Genomic DNA, 17,818 nt, shown 5'->3' on the forward strand with positions numbered 1-17,818 from the left:
AAAAAAAAAAAAAAAAAAAATTATATATATATATAATTTACATCCGTTTGAAACTCTTTGCCTTTTCCTGACATTGAAAAAGAATTGCAAAAACTATATAGCTAGCAATTAAAGCCTTGCTGGAGATTTGCTAGAGATTAAGCTTGACTGGTATTAATGCAGAGACATGTTGATGACTCTAGGTGTTTGGCAGTGTTTACCGAGAGCTACTAAAGGACTAATGAACACACAGTGGAAGTTTAGCCATCAAAGAAGAGCAGCCAGAGCAAACACACAAACACTCAACCCAACACACACTAATACACACAATGTCCTTCTACTCTGTGATCAATCTGTTGATTGTTAGGGAGTATAATGAAACTCATTGGGTATTATTTTACAAATTTTGCTGATGACAGTCTAAATTGAATGGGACTTGACTATAAATTGCATTTCAGTTTCTATATTTTCTATTTATACAGTAGTAGTACTGATTACATAATTAAATGTTAATACTGATGTGTTTTATATTTTTCTATATGCTAAAATACTTCTATCCCAGCTTAATATGCAATGACTTTAAGTAAACCTCAAAAAAGCTGTTTGTCCTAACAATGAGGAGATGGGAGTGTTTGGGAAAACTGTTTGGAAAAAATATGGTGTCACTAGTGGTGCGGAAATAACACACTGCAGATTTCTGGGTATGATGTGAGAATATAAATGTCAGCGACAGTATCTTTTTGTGTGTTCATGGCCATCCACCTGCACACTGTAAAACTCCCTCCAGGCAGGGGTTTTCCTGCCCACCCCTCAGCTTTAAACAGGAGAGATTTCTATTGAGCTCTGCTGGTTGAAAGATAATTAGTACGCTAAATCTGCATAATTTGACACATTCCCACAGCGGCTCATAGACTTCCCTGAGCCAGGCAAACTATTTCCAAATCACCTCTTTATGTTGTTTATCTCTCTTTCTTCAAAACATGCTTTTCCCTGTCTAACATTTCTCTTTTTTCCCCACACAAAATCTATCTTTTTCAGTCTGCTGAATAATGTGCCTGGAGTTTCATCAAGCGTATGTGTGTGTTGTGCACCATGAATGTAAAGAGGCAAATTCATTATTAAACTGATACTAATCAGAAGAGCAACTCACAGGCCTCCATTACAAAACTGCAGGGGGGATAACAGGGGAGAGTTCACTAAGAGTGAACTGTGCCCACTAATAATGTCATTTATTTGTGCATGCTGTTTGTGTTGTGTTAGCACCCAATTCACTAAAGGAATTATGCAAATCAGGTAACGGTGCAAACACGCCCCAAAATTAGTGCTGAATGCAATTTGCACAGTGCAATTCCCCATTTTGAAGGCCACTTGTGTAATGCTAGATTGTGGAGGATGCAGAAACTACTGTACAGCATTGCTCCACTATTGCAGTCCAGGCACCTGAATCAGCTCTTTAAAATGCAGATTCTCATCAATGCCTTGTTTTTGGATCTGTGCCCAGTTATAACACTCTTCTTTATCAATTGATCATCATTGGATGAGTTACCGCTGCCATGATCAATGGAAAATGTACACAAACTTCTCTTTGCAAGAGAATTCTGTTAACCGTCCTTTTCCCACAGAAGTCTAAATGATAAAAGTGTGCTCTTATTGGTTGGCTGATACTATTAAATGTTCTCACATGATGTCTTCTGAACTTCCTCTCAGAAGTGTTTTATAGAATTATAGACTAATGTTTACAGTAATAGCATACGCACACACAACTGCACACATGCATTTGTAGAGTTTATCTGCACTGTTTACCTTTCTGATGTCAATAAATTGTGAAAAAAAATTATCTGCTTTTGTTTTCTCTCCAAATGAAGTACTTAAATATGTCTGTCTGAGATAAAAGTAGTGGGAAAGAAGAAGAAAGCTGAGCAGTGCTTTTTCTTTTGCAGAGTCTAAACCAATGGTCTATGTGGTTTTACTATTTAATTTCTTTAGATTAATTATTTAATTTAATTAGATTGTCAATTATTTTCATCCAGAGTTGAATTGTAAGGAGGTTGGAAGGGAACTGACTTTGCTAGTTTAAGCTTAAATCTCCAATTGATGTCATATACTTAGCAACAGTCTTAGTTTACTTTTTTTTTTTAAAGAAATGAATACTTTTATTCAGCAAGGATGTTTCCTGAGCACCAAATTAGAATATCAGCTTTGCCATCACAGGAATAAATTATATTTTAAAATACATATAAATAGAAAACAGTTTTTAAACTGTAATAATATTTCACAATATTACTGTTTTACTGTATTTTTCATTAAATAAATGTAGCCAACAAAATCCCCACACCAAACAGACAGACAACAACATTACCAAAATCAGTACCAGCATCAACCACTAGTTGAAAGCTTACTCTCTCTGTAAGTAATTGTATAATTCAGTGTTTTGGAGCACTCAGCATTGTATCAGAAAACGTTCAAGAAAAACATGATGACATTTAGATAGCACTGAAGGAGGGAATGAGATCAGTGTAACACTCATGTGCTGATATGCTTTGTGTGTGTGTGTGTGTGTGTGTGTTTCAGAATGCAGGAGCGGGCGGTACAGAGGGTGTGCGCGTGGCTCTTGCTGGTGCTTTTGACCCTTCTGTCTCTCTGGGGTCATCTGTCTGATGCCTCCTCTCACCGCAGTCACATCGGTAAGTCAAGGTCAAGGTTCATTCGGTAAAGCTTGTTGTTATTGCTTTATTTTCATTTTAACCTACAGTGCTGATCATTTTAATGAGCCGTCTCATTAAAAAACAGCTTATGTGGATTGCATGAAGTTAGATTTGGGGCGATATTACCATAAACATTTTAATTTTGCTTTTAAAGATCAGAAGTTTGGTTCTTGTGTCTATCTGTACCAGAAATTTGAACGATATAAGCACAAACCAAAGACAGAGTGTTTTTGTAGACAGCTCAGTGGTAGGTGGATGCTTAATTCAGCTTAAAATAGTCTAGTGAATGTTCTCTATTTATGAGGAGAAGAGTTGATGGACCGCAGGACACTGACGTCTCTGGGGTCATGTAGAGGCCGCTGCAGAATGTTCCAGTAGAAAGTGATGTGTTTATTTGTCATAAGCACTTGTTTCTTTTATATAGTAATTGAAGACTACTGTATATTGATTCTGATTTATGCAACTGGCAGACACTTTCTAAAGTGAGTTGCATTGCATTCAAAGGGAACCTTTATCAGTTTATGGATTCCTGAGGATTGACCCCATGGACTTCGTAACACTACACTTCTGATTAGACAAGTAACACTACCATTCAAAAGTTTGTGGTTGGTAAGACCTTTTAATGGTTTTGAAAGAAGTCTCTTATGCTCACTAAGGCTACATGTATTTGATAAAAATACAGAAAAAAATCAATACTGTGAAATATTACAATTTAAAGTAACTTTTCTGTTTTAATATATTTTGTAATGTAATTTATTCATGTGATGCATCAGCAGCAGAAATTACAGATTGTTTTAAGAAACAAGATAAACATGAATATAGTGATTCAGTGATGCAAACAATGTTCAATTCGGCTGTTAAGCAGCTCTAAAATGATAATAGTAAACAGTCATTGTTCAGTTGAAATCAGTTCATTGTTGATTCAGTTTGGTTTAATAACTTTGTAAAGTCCATCAATTATGTCCATCGGTGACAGAAATGGAGAAAAAACCTTTGATAAATAGAGACGTTCAAAAGAACAGCATTTATTTCAAATAGAAATAATTTGTAACAGTGTAAAGCTCTTTACTGTCACTTTGGATCAATTTAACGTCCTTTCTGAATAGAAGTCTGTCTTTCTTTCTTTCTTAAAAAAATCTCATAATTTTTGTATGGTAGTGTAATTTCGTTTTGTCATTTGGTTTATTCTATTTAATTACCTTAAATCAGCAGTACATCAAATGCAAGTTTTGTTATTTATTTTGATATACGTTCACCATGTTGCAATATCTACCTGATTTTGTAGACAAGCCAATGATGCAATGCAGTGCAATTTGCTCTTTTTTTAAACTGAGTGTGTTTGTCCATTAAAGCAAAATGCTAGTTTTTTAGATGTGACAAAAATAAACAGACTATTTCCATCTAATTTTCATTTTAAAAAAAATGTTATGAGAAGGGTGGTAAACCTAACCGTCTTTTTCTGACTTGTGTAGTAATTTTACTTGTCTGATACTATTAATATGAATTGTTTTATAATTAAACACTTTGGTAAAGTGTTGAGCTTCTGCACTGCTTGTTTCTTTTCTTTTGTGGTGCGCAGATTTCATTTCTTGACAACATGACTCACACATTGTGTGAACTTCTCTCATCTGTCGCAGCAGAATGGTGGCTCAGACTATTTTTTGAAGAGGGTGGAGGGGACCATAAATTTAAATATCATAATTTCAAATAGAGAATGATTTGTGAATTCATTGCTTTTTATTGTGATGTAAAAATACATCTAATTATACAGCATACTGCTGGAATTAATTGATGTGGGCCCCTGTAATCACACACAGTGTATGTTTACAGTCATATTGGACATTAGAATATAGCCCAAATCCAGAGTGTCTATTTACACTAACTTTGCCAACCAATGTGTGGTTGGGCTAGACAACATTACAAAAGACGGGAGTCAAACATCAGCTTCAGTAGCGTAGATGGTAAAGTGGGTACAGTAGTCTTTTTGACGCGATCGACCAGAGTTCGGATCCGCCTTTTGCCGATCTCGTTCTTCTCCCTTTTCACATCTCATATCACATCGGAAAGGCTTTTTTTTTTTTTTCAATAAAAATTAATAATTAAATTATTATTATTGAAAAGTTGAAAATAAATTAAGAGGTAAGGTTAGGGGTAGGTGTAGGGAGGGCTTTATTGTCCCAGTAAGGCAGTATCCATTTAATAATTTTAATAAAAATGATCATTTACACTCAATACATTATTATTGCATACTGTTTGCAGATATCTGCCACTATTTGCAATAAGTTGTATAAATAGCAGAGAATACTGGTATTTTTACATAGTGCAAATAGAATCTACCGCTATTTGCACTTAGTGTAAATAGAATCCATTGCTTTTTGCACTTAGTGTAAATAGTACAATTGCTAAGAAAATATGCTATTTTCACTTAGTGTAAATAGCACCTAATTGCTATTTACACTTAGTGTAAATAGCATCTGAGGCTATTTGCACTAAGTGCCTATAAAATCTGTGTGCTTTTGTTTACTACAGTCTTCCCTACACAGTAATTCTTCATTTTGATTGGATAACTAGTCCAGAAGTTAAACGTGTCAGCCAATGAGAGGTGGGAAATAGTTCAGACAATTAGTTAATTACACACTACTGCTAACAGGTCAGAGCAAGGTGACTGAACACACACACACTAAACCACTGGGAGGGAAAAACTAATAACTCTCTAAACTCTTCTTCTCTATACGAGCAGCAAAAGCTTCAGGGACAGTGAGCTAAGTGAGAGTGAAGTATTTGTTTCACACACACATACACAGGGAATATAGCCAGAAAGTTTGCTGCTACTGTAGGTCATTCTTTATGAGGCTCATCCTCTCAATAAAACTAATATCCCAGGAGAGAGAGAGTAAAGGAGGGAGAAAGGCTGCCGAGATCTATTGAAGGGCATAAAGAAGAGAAAGAGACAGAAGTGTGGAAAGAGAGACAGAGACAGATGAGTGTGTCATGAGATGAAACGCAGGAAGAGACACAGCTCTTGTGGATGACTGCAGTCCTGAGCTCTCCTGCCCTCTGAGTGTGTGTGTGTGTGTGTGTGTGTGTGTGTGTGTGTCTGTCCTGTGCCCTTCTGCCCTGTAAAACATGAGTCTCGCTCTGTCTGTCTGACATGTCCTAAACCTGTCCACCCTAAACAAGACACTCAGACCAGTGACATCAAAACTATGAAGAGAAATAGTTCAATTCAGTGGGGATGGTGTGTCGCAAGGACATAGAGGGAAGAGTTTATAAATGTGCAAGAAGCTACATAGCCGAACAAAACTGTGGAGGAAAGTCTGAAATCGTTGTTTTAGTGAATTGGTTTATTGGGAAGATTCATTGAGATAAACCTGTTCATTTGAGTCGCTGTGTAGCATATTACACCTTTTTGCAATAGCAAAATATTTAGTTAAATGTTGCTTTTCATACCTGATATACATGTTTTAGACTCATTGTATTTATTCAGTGGGAAGATAAATGGAGATTAACTTGTTCAAAAAGAATTGATTTACAGACCCTTACCAAAAAGAAGTATACTTCAAGTTTATTTGATTAAGTATACTTAAGTAAAGTTCAGTCAGATATAACGGATCCATGCATTTCTTATATTACACTAATATTGTTAATAAAACAACAAAGGAAAAGCAGAGAAGCACTCATAAGTAACTTATGTAACTTTAATAGGTAATTGTGTATGCTTATTTCGTAATACAGTTTTCATAAGCACTGTAAAATACTCTTTATTTAGGAAATTTGTATCTTTGTATCTAATGGTCTCTCTGAGGGCTAAGCCCCCCTGAGGATGAAACCCTAGAACCGCCCCTACATTTAAAATGAAGACACCATTTTATTTATCTCTTTTGAGATAACATATAGTCTCTATTCCGTTTTATTTTGTGTTGTTTTGCCAAAACAACACTCAATGTTGAAAGGGATAGTAGAGAAAAGCACATTTCCAAAACAGAAAAAATATTTATTAATTATTTAATGATACAATTGTTGTTAGGTCTTAAGTAAACACATTTATAGCTACAAACTTAAAACAACAACAATATAGCCTAATAAAATAGCATAATAAGAATTATTATAATAATAATCATATAAAATAGCCTAATAATAATAATAATAACAATATGAGAAGTACATAAAGCACATTTCTGAAAAGTACATAAAATGTAGACTGAAAGTATACTTTCTTATTTTTAGTTTAAAAGAAGTATACTAATAGTACACTTGAATAAACTTCTTTTTCGTAAGGGGATTCAAGTCATTGTGTAGCATATTGCATCTTTTATAAAGCAAAATACTTGTCTCATTTTATATATTAGTTTAATATGTAGCACTGGAAAGTCTTAAAAACTTGTTTTAGCGATTTAGTTCATTATAGGATGAATCATGTGAATGAACCGATTGAAAAACAAAATACAAAATATGTGGTTAAACACTGCTTTTATGTAACTATTTTCGACTCATTTTATAGCCTATATTAGTTTGATTTGTAGAACTGGTCTTAGTGAATTGGTTCATTGGAATATTAACTGTAATTAACCTGTTCAAACATAATAAATTCTCAGAATCGCTGTGTAGACTTTTACATCTGTATAGTAAAATACTTAAAACTTTTCATAAGTATGTTTTTCACTCATTCTACATCTTAGTCTAATATGTACAGTAGCATTGGAGAGTAGTGATGTGGTTAATTTGGATGGTTTATGTACATGATTCAAGTTGGAAAAGAAAAAGCAAAATTTTTCATAAGTCTCATTTTATATATTAATTTAATATGTAGCATTGGTTTGAAAAACTTGTTTTAGTGAATTCGTTCATTGGAAGATTGGAGATTGACCTTAAAAAAAGAATCGATTCACCAATTTGAGTCACCGTTGAGCATTTTTTAAAAAGCAAAATACGCTGATTTTAGTAACGTTTGAAAAACTCACTGAGGTACTGTAACTGCACAGCATCCCAAGTCTTTTCTGTAACTAAACACTGCTGTTTTTGCTGTAAACTGTTTTTGTAAACATTAATGGCAGTTAAAACCCAGTTTTTACAGTTATTTAGTGTAAATGTATCTGTTAAAGTTTAACACTGTCACCCTAATTTAGAGTCATTCATTCAAAAAGCCTTTTTTGAGACAGATACTAACAACAAACAACTATTCTTCTAATTAAAATAATATAATCTAATATTTGAAGAGTTTTGCATGCTTACGTATCTTCATTGTAGCTACTGTTTGTTTGTAGCTTGTAGCATCGCTAACTTATTTTCGAAGAGCAGCTTGACTGTAGTTTAACACTCAATTTTAAGTAGCTTTGAGTTTTAAAGTTGCTTCCCCAACACTCATTGTGTGTTTGAGTGTGTGTGAGGGCCACATTGTCACACAGCTCGCTGACCGATGGTGCTGTAATGTGACAGAACCAAAGCGGTTGTTTTTTATGATTTCTGTCATCCCTGACCTTGTTTTATCCCCTGTCTGCCGCCTGCCTTATATTCTCTGTCTCTTTCTGTCAGTTTGAACATCAACAATAAAACCAGATATTTTTTTTGAATCACATTCCCTGTAATGTTCAAACACTGATCTTTGAGATGTCAGTCAGAATTTTTTGTGGATTATATGTTTAGAAATAGCATTTGAATGGTGACAAAGTAAATTAACACTTAGTGTTTCTTGGTATTAAACATATTTTAGATCGTTTTGATTTAAGTTTTTCAATTTCAGATCGTTTTCACAAATGAAGTAATAAAGAGAAAACACTTTTCTCACACCTCCAACAAACACACATATTCTGTTATATTCCAAAGCTGGTGTGTTGCTACTGATGTATCAGATCTCCCTGCTTATTTAACCAGTTTATGAGTTTTCAGTGTGTGAAGTCATATAACTCAGAAAACAGGCCATTTCAGACTGTCTGACAAAAGATTATAAGAACTGATTCACAATCTCGTAACTTATTTTTGCTTGAGTTCTAACTTGAACTCCATGCATGATTCTCTGATACGTGTTAGCTCTTCCTGTGACTGTTCACAGCCTGTCCAAGATGCCCATATGGCCTGTGAGAGACACAGAAGGAGAATTAAAAATGTGAAATTTTCAAGCATGCGTGCTGCTCTGTTTCATCTGTGGCATAAAACATGTAGGTCACAGCACCATCAAACCCTCCCAGAGCTCCCCAGCCTCATTCAGTTTTATTCAACCATCTTTTTTCACCACTTTTGGGCTTTAGTGTCACTATTTTTAAAATCATGTCACTTCGATAGCAAAGCTATTGTATTCAATTCATTACTTAGCAGGGAGGCATTGACAAATGTTACATTTTCTCCAAGAATATTTCAGCAATCTAGTCGTATATCCAGTGTTTTACACTACTCAAAAGTTTGGGGTTGACAAGATTTTTTTTTACGGTTTTGAAAGAAGTCTCTTAGGTTAATCAAGTCTGCTTTTATTTGAAATATTATTAATGAGCTGTTTAATTTTAATATATTTTAAATGATCATTTATTGCTATGATGGCAAAGCTGAATTTTCAGCAGTAATCGCCTACTTCATTCTTCAGTGTCACATGATCCTTTACGTGTCCACATTTCTTATTATTGATGTTGAAAACAGTTGTGCGGCTTAATATTTTTGTGGAAACTGTGATACATTATTTTCAGGATTGTTTAATGAACAGAAAGTTCAAAATGATCATTTCTTTTGAACAGTAGTGTTTTAGTGACTGTTTAGAATCAGAACTAGACTGCCCGATTCCTGAATGAGTCACTCTTTTGAATAGTTTTGTTCGATAAACCAGGTGTAGAGGCTACAAAATGTTCTGAATCAATTCACGATTGATTCTTAATCTGAATCACACTCTGAATAGCTTGGAGAGGTTTTTCAGTCTGTAAGAACTGTAAGAAGATACTTTAGAACACAGAGAATGAAAAGAGTGCTGGATGAAGTGGAACATTTATCTATAATCAATTGAAACCACTTAAATAAGCATGTATTATCTTTTTAGTATTTATTCATTATTTATTATTATTATTTAGCATTTGCCATGTAGGGTGCAGTGTAACTAGCTACTTTCAGCTTTTAGCTCAGCTTAGCAAATTTCTCTGCTTTAAAATATTTTTATGCAACCCTTGTTTCATTAATTATTAGCATTCACTTTCAATTTCATTTAGATTGTGGCACCTTTTTAAGCATCTGGCTGTTTGATTATTCAAAACAACATTTTTATATATATTGTGCTTTTATTTATAATTTGCTGAGTCGCTGACTAATTCTAGCAAGGCTGTTGCTTTAGAAAGAAGTGCCTGTGGTGGCTCTGGTCATATTTAATGCTGTCGCCTTTGATTGGTCAAAAGAGGCTTCCCTGAGTGTGTGTGTCTGTGTTAAGAGCACACTAGAGTAAGTGATTTAAAATGGGCATATATGAGTGTCTTAAGCAGGCTGCTTTGAGCTTGATGGGTGTTTATGTATTCCATCAGAGCATGGTGTTTAATCTCTGAGCAGATGGCAGCGAGCTCACACTCTCCATAAACAAAAACAGCTTCCTATCCATCAGGCGTCCTGATTACCACAGAATCAAACATGTGTTCAGGCAGAATTCTTCATGAGAAAAGGTGCTGACACATTATTCTTATAGGATAAAGAAAAACGTGCTGATAGGTGTGATTCCTGTGCTCACATTGTGGAGGTGTTATTTTGAGAGGGCTGTCGAAAGGGAACTTTTATATAACTATGCAGAACATACCCTACCTGTGAACCTGCTAATAGGATAATGTTTTTAATGTTAGGTCTTCCAGTGCAGAGAAACAGTACTGAAAAGTTGCTTCTATTTAAGAGTATATGGAAAAACAGACTGAGTTGGAAGTATTCTCTCCTCACAGTCTTAAGCCCCGTTCACACCAAGAGCGATAACTATAAAGATAACTATAAAGATAACGATATTAGCGTCCACACCAGCGAACGATATCGTCTGTTTATTCTAAGCGCACATGCGTCTGCCGCTTTAAATTCTCGAGCTCGTTACAGCAGGATGGATTCCGATTGGCTGCCAGTGTTTTATCGTTCATCTATAGTTATCGTGCTTGGTGTGAACAGGCCTTTAAAAGGATAGTTCACCCAGGAATGAAAATTCTGTCATCATTTACTCACCCTCATGTCATTCCAAACATTACTTTTTTCTTCTGTGGAATACAAAAATTTTAAAGTGTGTTTCAACTGTGTTTGTCTATATTATGAATGTTAATGGGAATCTAAGACACTAAAAGGGATTTATTTTAGGATTATGTACATACTATTATAGTATTTGTTAATATATTGAATTAGCTTTTATTTTTATATTATCAGTTTTAATTTTAATTTTAGTAATTTTATGTTTTTGTATTAATTCGTTTTTTGTTTTGTTTTTTATTCTATTTAGCTTCAATTTATTTGTATTTCATTTTCAGTTTTAGCAATTTTAGTACCTCAACATAAACCTTTAAAATTTTCATTCAAGTGTAACCTTTTCATCTAATATTAATATTTCATTTTATTTAAGATTTATTTCAGTTAAAAAAACAATTTGAATAGTTTTAGTTAACAATAAGAACACTGCAAAAGGGACATTAAGATGCATGAATTTAATCCACATGACTATTATATCCAAAGTATTTTGCATCACTTTGATGTGTAAGAACCAATGAGGTTTGACTTTTGATGTTCATATTACCATAGTTAATGTAGTCTGTGTATGCATGTTTTGATCAGTGTTTTGATTTGATCTGAAAGTGAATAAAGCCTTCGATATTATATATGCAATCAAATATATACAATCACATTCATACCATATTGACCATAGTGACCATATTGCATCAGAAGTTGTATGGATGAATCACCTATATGTCCTTTTTAGAGTTTGAAACTTTTGAACCCCATTGACATTTTTATTATTTGAACAAAAACAGCTCAAACATTCTCCAAAATATCTTCTTTTGTGTTTCATTCTTTATGACAGAATTGTCACTTTGGGTGAACTATCCCTTCACGTCAAATAAAAGCAGCCTGTTCCTACATTGTACATACAAGCTTGTGAAAGGCTTTCTGAAAAGCTTTGTTTAACTGACAAGGACAGTTTAAAATACGAGAAAGAGAGAGAGAGAGTGACGTCTCCTGGGACATTTCCCGTCACATTCTCACTAAGTGATCAGGGTTCTGTATAAATGTGCTGACCCTTTCCACAGAACCTGAGCGAGATCGGTCACACCACAAATATGTATTGCAAGATGCCGATGGAGCCAGCACTCTGGGACAGCATGCTGTCCTCTGACATTTGATGAGACTCTGGATGACAAGACGGAAATGAGGAAGAAATGAATGCGGAGGGAAGGAAGAAACACAGAAGCGCAGGATGACAGGAAAGGGGAAAGGTTCAGTTCCTCTCAAATTGGAGCCAAAGAATAACATCTTCGGCTTCAGCGGGACTGGACAGCCGTCAAAATGTCACTTTTTTCACTCTTTACCCCTCCTTTTGTCTCTCTCAAGGGTCTGAAGTGTATAGGAGAATATCTGTTTGAGAGTTGGCTGTTTGCACTGGGAGTTTGACTGAGGTGTTTAAATGTGGGTCAGCCTGAGAAGGAAGGAACACTGACCTCTGGATTATTGGAAGAGGCCTGACCACAGCAGACAGGTCGTGTGATACTCATGTCTGCCCATGTTTCTCTTCTCGTTTATTCCCATAGGCCTCTCTCTGACATTTCAGAATATTTCAGACAGCCATAGCCTATCTGCATTCTTTATACAAGACTTAAACAACAAAAGATGTGTAAGGTTGCATGGCATAGAGTATAATAAAACAATACTGCAGAATTGGTATGTATCAGCATTTTGGTTCAGGCAATGTGTTATTGATTCATTAAATTATTATTATTTTTTTTCTCCCTTTCATTTTTTGGAATTATCAGTCCAATCAAGATGGGATTGCATTATTGCAGATTTAATTTTTTTTATTGCAGTTTGAGAAAAATAGAATGTGTGAGATCAATACCACTGTCCATTGTCTTTATATTCAGTATTGTGAAAAAGCAAGTACACACCTTGGATTTTTTTTTCTTTTTTAACAAATGTGGGCAGTGACTTTGATATGTTTATTGTCTTTTATTCAACTAAACATCTGCACTTATCTTTCTCAATTTTTTTTATGTGGGAAAAGAAGTCATTTACATGATTATTGCCTTTTATCAATTAACATTTGTGATTAATTAATGGGGGGGAGAGTGTATTTTTCAAGGGGTGTACTTACTTTTTCCACAGTAAGTGCACACATTTTCTGGCACAAGTAACTAAAATAAAGTACTGAAGCCAACATTTCTACATTGTTTTCTGTTGAATTATTGATATTGAATTATTAAATCTATCACCATCATACAGTACCTGAGGCAAGTTATTTATCGTAGTGAAATGAATGTAGCGACAGATCATTTGTTCTGAATTGTGATGTACATCTGAATGAAATGGATTATCAGAAAGAAAAGAAAAAAGAAAAGAAAAAAAGAAGAAATGGGAAAAAAAACTGTAGGGCAGGGACTTGTTTCTATCCATTGGTTGTTGATTGGATGAAGCCAGATCTGAATGCATGCTTGCAGTCGATTATAAGAAAGGGGCGGAGCTTAAGCGGACAAAATGATTGGAGAAGTCCAGTATACTTCACCAGAAAGAAGTCTGTCGTTTCACTGGAAGATCCAGTTGATATTCTGATTAAGAATTATGAGGTTAAAAATGTTAGTATAGATGAACTGTTCACAATAAGATCAATAACACACATTTAGAAAATAGATAGGGTGAATTTTCATTTCAGGGTTTAAAAATGTTGTATCCATACTGAGGCTGGTGTTGTAGCGAAGCAAAAAATTGTGGTCCCAATATACTCTATGAAACTTCTCCTCTGTGTCTCTTTTCTCAGTCAATGAAAATCTCAATGTGGGATTTAAGTGTTATCCTTAGCGTGTCTCGCACTCTCAGTAAGTCTCACTCCTTCAATGTGTCTGTGTTTGATGGATGGCGCTTTTTACCTCTATTCGATGGTCTGTAATTAATGTCAATGCTGCTGATGCCCTGATAGAGATGGAGAGTGAGAGATAAGAGGGGGAAAAAACAAGCTAGGGCAAAGTGCTTGCTGGGCAGATTTTGCGCTCAGCCGTCATTTTACATGAACCTCTCCATTTCACAGTTATCAGGAAGGGATGATCTTCTGTCTCCTGCTACGGGGGGCTTAAATAATCTAACACCCCACTCTCCCAAAGAGAGTGTATGCTGGAGGACAGCATGTTTTAACAGATTAGCAGATTAGAGGGCGGTAGAGCAGATCTCTCCACCTGCAACGCCTCGCGCAGACCTCTCGCTGCCAGCCGCACACAGCTGTAAGGAGACAAGACACAAACCAGATCAGAAGTGAGAATAAATATCCCCTACATGGCAGTGATCTGAAATGTGTGAGAGAAATATGCTTAAACTGGGTTTGTATTTGCTAGTCCTTTAATATTAGAAATTTAAATAAAACACAAATGCTACTAAAATACTAATCCACTTTTTTGCCGTAACCCGACTTTAATATTACGTACTCTTTCTGGGTAGAGAGAGAGAGAGAGAGAGTTAGTGTGTGTGTGTGAGTGAGTGGGAGAAAGACAGAGCCAAAAGAGACTGTTTTGCAATATTTTGATATTTAATGATGCTTCGATATATCTGCACAGGAAGTGATGTCATTAACTGCACATTCTCGCCATCTGTCTGTATTTGTGACACATTCTGGGAACAGGATGTCTAAACGCTTACTTTCTGTGCAAGAGAGGTCATTATTGCTCTCAGCCATACAGATTTTCAAAAGTGGCGCATAATCACACACGACAGAAATCTGCTTAGGGAAAACAGTAAACAGCAACAACTGTTCAGACCGGTTCGATTGCCTGATATTGCCTGACAGATCCTTACTTTAGTCTCTTGTTTTTTTTTTTTACCACACACTGCCGTCATCTTACCTGTCTAAGCTCTTAGCGCTGTTCCTAAACCTGTTGAGCTTCTTTGCTGTCTGCTGCCTACATAGGCAACTGCTTTCTAATATATCAGCCTAACCAAATTTGATCCTCATTGACTGGTTTATTATGTATTATATGGTGTTTAGCTGTCTATAGTGCTCCTTGCGGGAAATGCACAAGAAAATTGACACACTTGACTCATAGGTTAGCATGTTGCTAAGCTAACAATGTTGGTAAGCAACAACTTTATATAAGTAAAATAAGTTTATTATTTCCCCAGGTTTTTTTGTTCTGAAACTAGCAAAAAAACAAACAAACAAACAATCAAAACAAAAACAAAAACAAAAAGACATTCAAATGGTCATTATTAAATTGCACTGAACAATTTGTCAGTATTTCCTTGGTATTAAATTGTATAAAAAATGTTTTATGTTTCATTGTTTTCTTAAATGGAAATACTTCAGAGATTGTAGTACAGATTCCATTTGGGCAATGTAGTTCTTTTTTTCATCTGTAATTTCTGATAGTAAATGCCGTTTTTCATCTGTAATTTCTGATAGTAAATGCCGTATACAGTGATATTTTAGTATTATTTATATACTACTATAGTAGTTATTCATATTTAGCTTTAGCTATTTACTACTATTTAGCTATTTAGCTATTATACTTTTTAGAATTAGCTTTTTTCTATATTTTCAATGTTTCAAGTTTTAGTAAGTATGTGGTTTTGTCATTTTTATTACTATATTTTTCATTTCGTTTTTTTGTATTTTTATTAAATTTAATACTTCTACTTATTTCAAACCTATTTTGGTACTTCAGCTTGAACTTATTTTAGTTCATAATTTATTATTGATTATTTTATTGAACTTTTTTAATTTAAATTTTATTTTAGTTGCAACATTCCTAATTTCCATGTGTTTTCTGTCTAATATTTGTATTTTAATTTAGCTTTATTTCAATTAATAAAAACAATGTTTAATAGTTTTAATTTTCAAGATGGGCAATATATATTTCAAAATCAACACTTCTCTCAACTTCCTCCACCATCTTTTTCAATTTTTTTTTCTTCCAATAGGTGCATGGCAATCCATTCTGGGATTGTCATTCATCTGAAAGATACATCGAGTGTTTCCTTACTATTTGGCCAAAAACTGTTATCTTAAAAGGAACTAGATATCTTTGGGAAAATCCTTTGTGTCAGCATCCTTAAAATGCCAACTATATAGGCAGCTCACTAAGTGTTGGAACAGAGCTATTATATCTGTAGAACTCATTAGGGACACTAGGATTCATAAGAACCATCCTGCTTTAATCGGGTTTATACATGCTCCAATAGACACTACAAAAAAAGAGCAATGGGCTTGTACTTTAATAGAGAAACAATCTCTTAATGACTGAAGAGAAAGCAAGAGAGAGGGAGAGAGAAAGAGAGAGTGCACTGGTGCAGGTGTAATTCCATTATCCCTCTCAGTAGTGCAACTGCTCCAGGTGTCTGCATTACTCCAGAGCAGCAGGGCGTTTTCTCTCATCAAAGATTCGTAATCATCTCGCTAATGAATATAATCACTGCACACGTGCAGACTGTGATTGGATGATAGCCTGAGATCAACCCCTCCCAATGATAATAAGCCTTTTAAAGTCACTCACCCTTTCTTGGTTAATGGGCCATTCAGAAGTGGCTGCTGTGAAGGCCAAGATACACACTTGCACATACACTTCCACAAACTGCATGAAGGCAGTACACTTTGGTGTATTTAATGTATTGTTTATGGAAATGGAAATCTTCCAAAGATTATGGTTCAGATTCAATTATAACTGTAGCTAATGGAGTTAAAAAAGATCAGTTAGTAGCAACTTTTTTTTTTTTTTTTTTTGAAGTTTTTTATCTAATGTTTATATTTTATTTCAGGGTGCTTGCGGTTCACTTTGGCGTATTTCATGTATTTAAAAAATAATTGACTTTTGTTGTTTTTTGTGTAGTGAGAACTATTAGGTAATAATTGTTTTGTTTTCTTAACATTAATGAAAAACTTTAAGGAATTGTTTTCATATTGTATTTTTGTTGTTTCTACAGTATTATTTGTATTTATAAACATCACAGATTTTATAAAAGGGTTGCAAAAATTGCAGTCTTGTGTCTCACTGTCTAAAAAAATGATAATAAAAGAAAGAGATCAAACCACTCTGGTGGTCCATGTGGAGAGAGCTGTAGCTGCTACAGCAGAGCAGGGTATTGTATAGGTAGTGGATGACACTAGAGAGCGGGTTAAAAGGGTTTTTAATGGGATGCCCATATTCCCAATCCATCTAGCCTCTGTTTTTAATACACGCCTCCACTCGTGCAGACTGCAGTAAAGCACACACACAGCTATGTGAAGCTAGCTGCAGACACAAACACACTCGCACACACCCACACACACACACACACACACACACACACACACACACAGGTTTGTTTTTGTGAAAAGTGGGGACATCCAATAGGCGTAATGGTTTTTATACTGTACAAACTGTATGTGCTATTGCCCTACACCAACCCTACACCTAAACCTACCCCTCACAGGAAACTTTGTGCTATTTCAGATTTTCAATACACTCCATTCTGTGTGATTTATATGCGTTTTGAAAAGTGGGGACATGGGGTAATGTCCTGAAAAGTCACCTTCTCCTTGTAATACCTATGTCATACCCTTGTCATTATACAAATTTATGTCCTCATTTGTCACAAAAACGCACACACACACACACACACACACATATGACGGAACAAACCCTACCAAAATTATCATTACATCAATACATCATTAAATGAGCATCATCAGCATCGACCTGAAAATGATTGTAGTCATTTTTCATTTGTTTAGGCTTTGTACAATATCTCTTAAGATTTACAGATTTCTGACATTGTGTATCGACTGATAGCTAGATTCTCTCTTGCTTATATACTGTATTTGTATGTGTGTGTGTGTGTGTGTGTGTGTGTGTGTGATGGTAAATGATCTGTAATCTATATGAATTGTGATATGTGTGGGGATCTGGTGAACTCTGGTGTGGGGTGGAGCTCAAATTGTCCTCTGAAATAGAGCCTGATTGAAATGGCCATAAAAGGACACA

General features: G+C 35.0%; 1 protein-coding gene across 1 annotated transcript in view; it reads left to right on the plus strand.

The window, feature by feature from the left end:
* Positions 1-17,818, plus strand: part of tafa3b (TAFA chemokine like family member 3b) — a 79,914-nt gene that overhangs the window by 49,598 nt on the left and 12,498 nt on the right. Inside the window, exon 2 of the mRNA XM_016517023.1 lies at positions 2,551-2,663. Coding sequence (XP_016372509.1) covers positions 2,552-2,663 — 112 coding nt within the window. The 5' untranslated portion in view covers position 2,551. The remainder of the gene's footprint in view (positions 1-2,550; positions 2,664-17,818) is intronic.

This window comes from Sinocyclocheilus rhinocerous, unplaced genomic scaffold (assembly GCF_001515625.1).
Source record: "Sinocyclocheilus rhinocerous isolate Xijiao unplaced genomic scaffold, SAMN03320098_v1.1 scaffold1168, whole genome shotgun sequence".
Lineage (NCBI taxonomy): Eukaryota > Metazoa > Chordata > Actinopteri > Cypriniformes > Cyprinidae > Sinocyclocheilus > Sinocyclocheilus rhinocerous.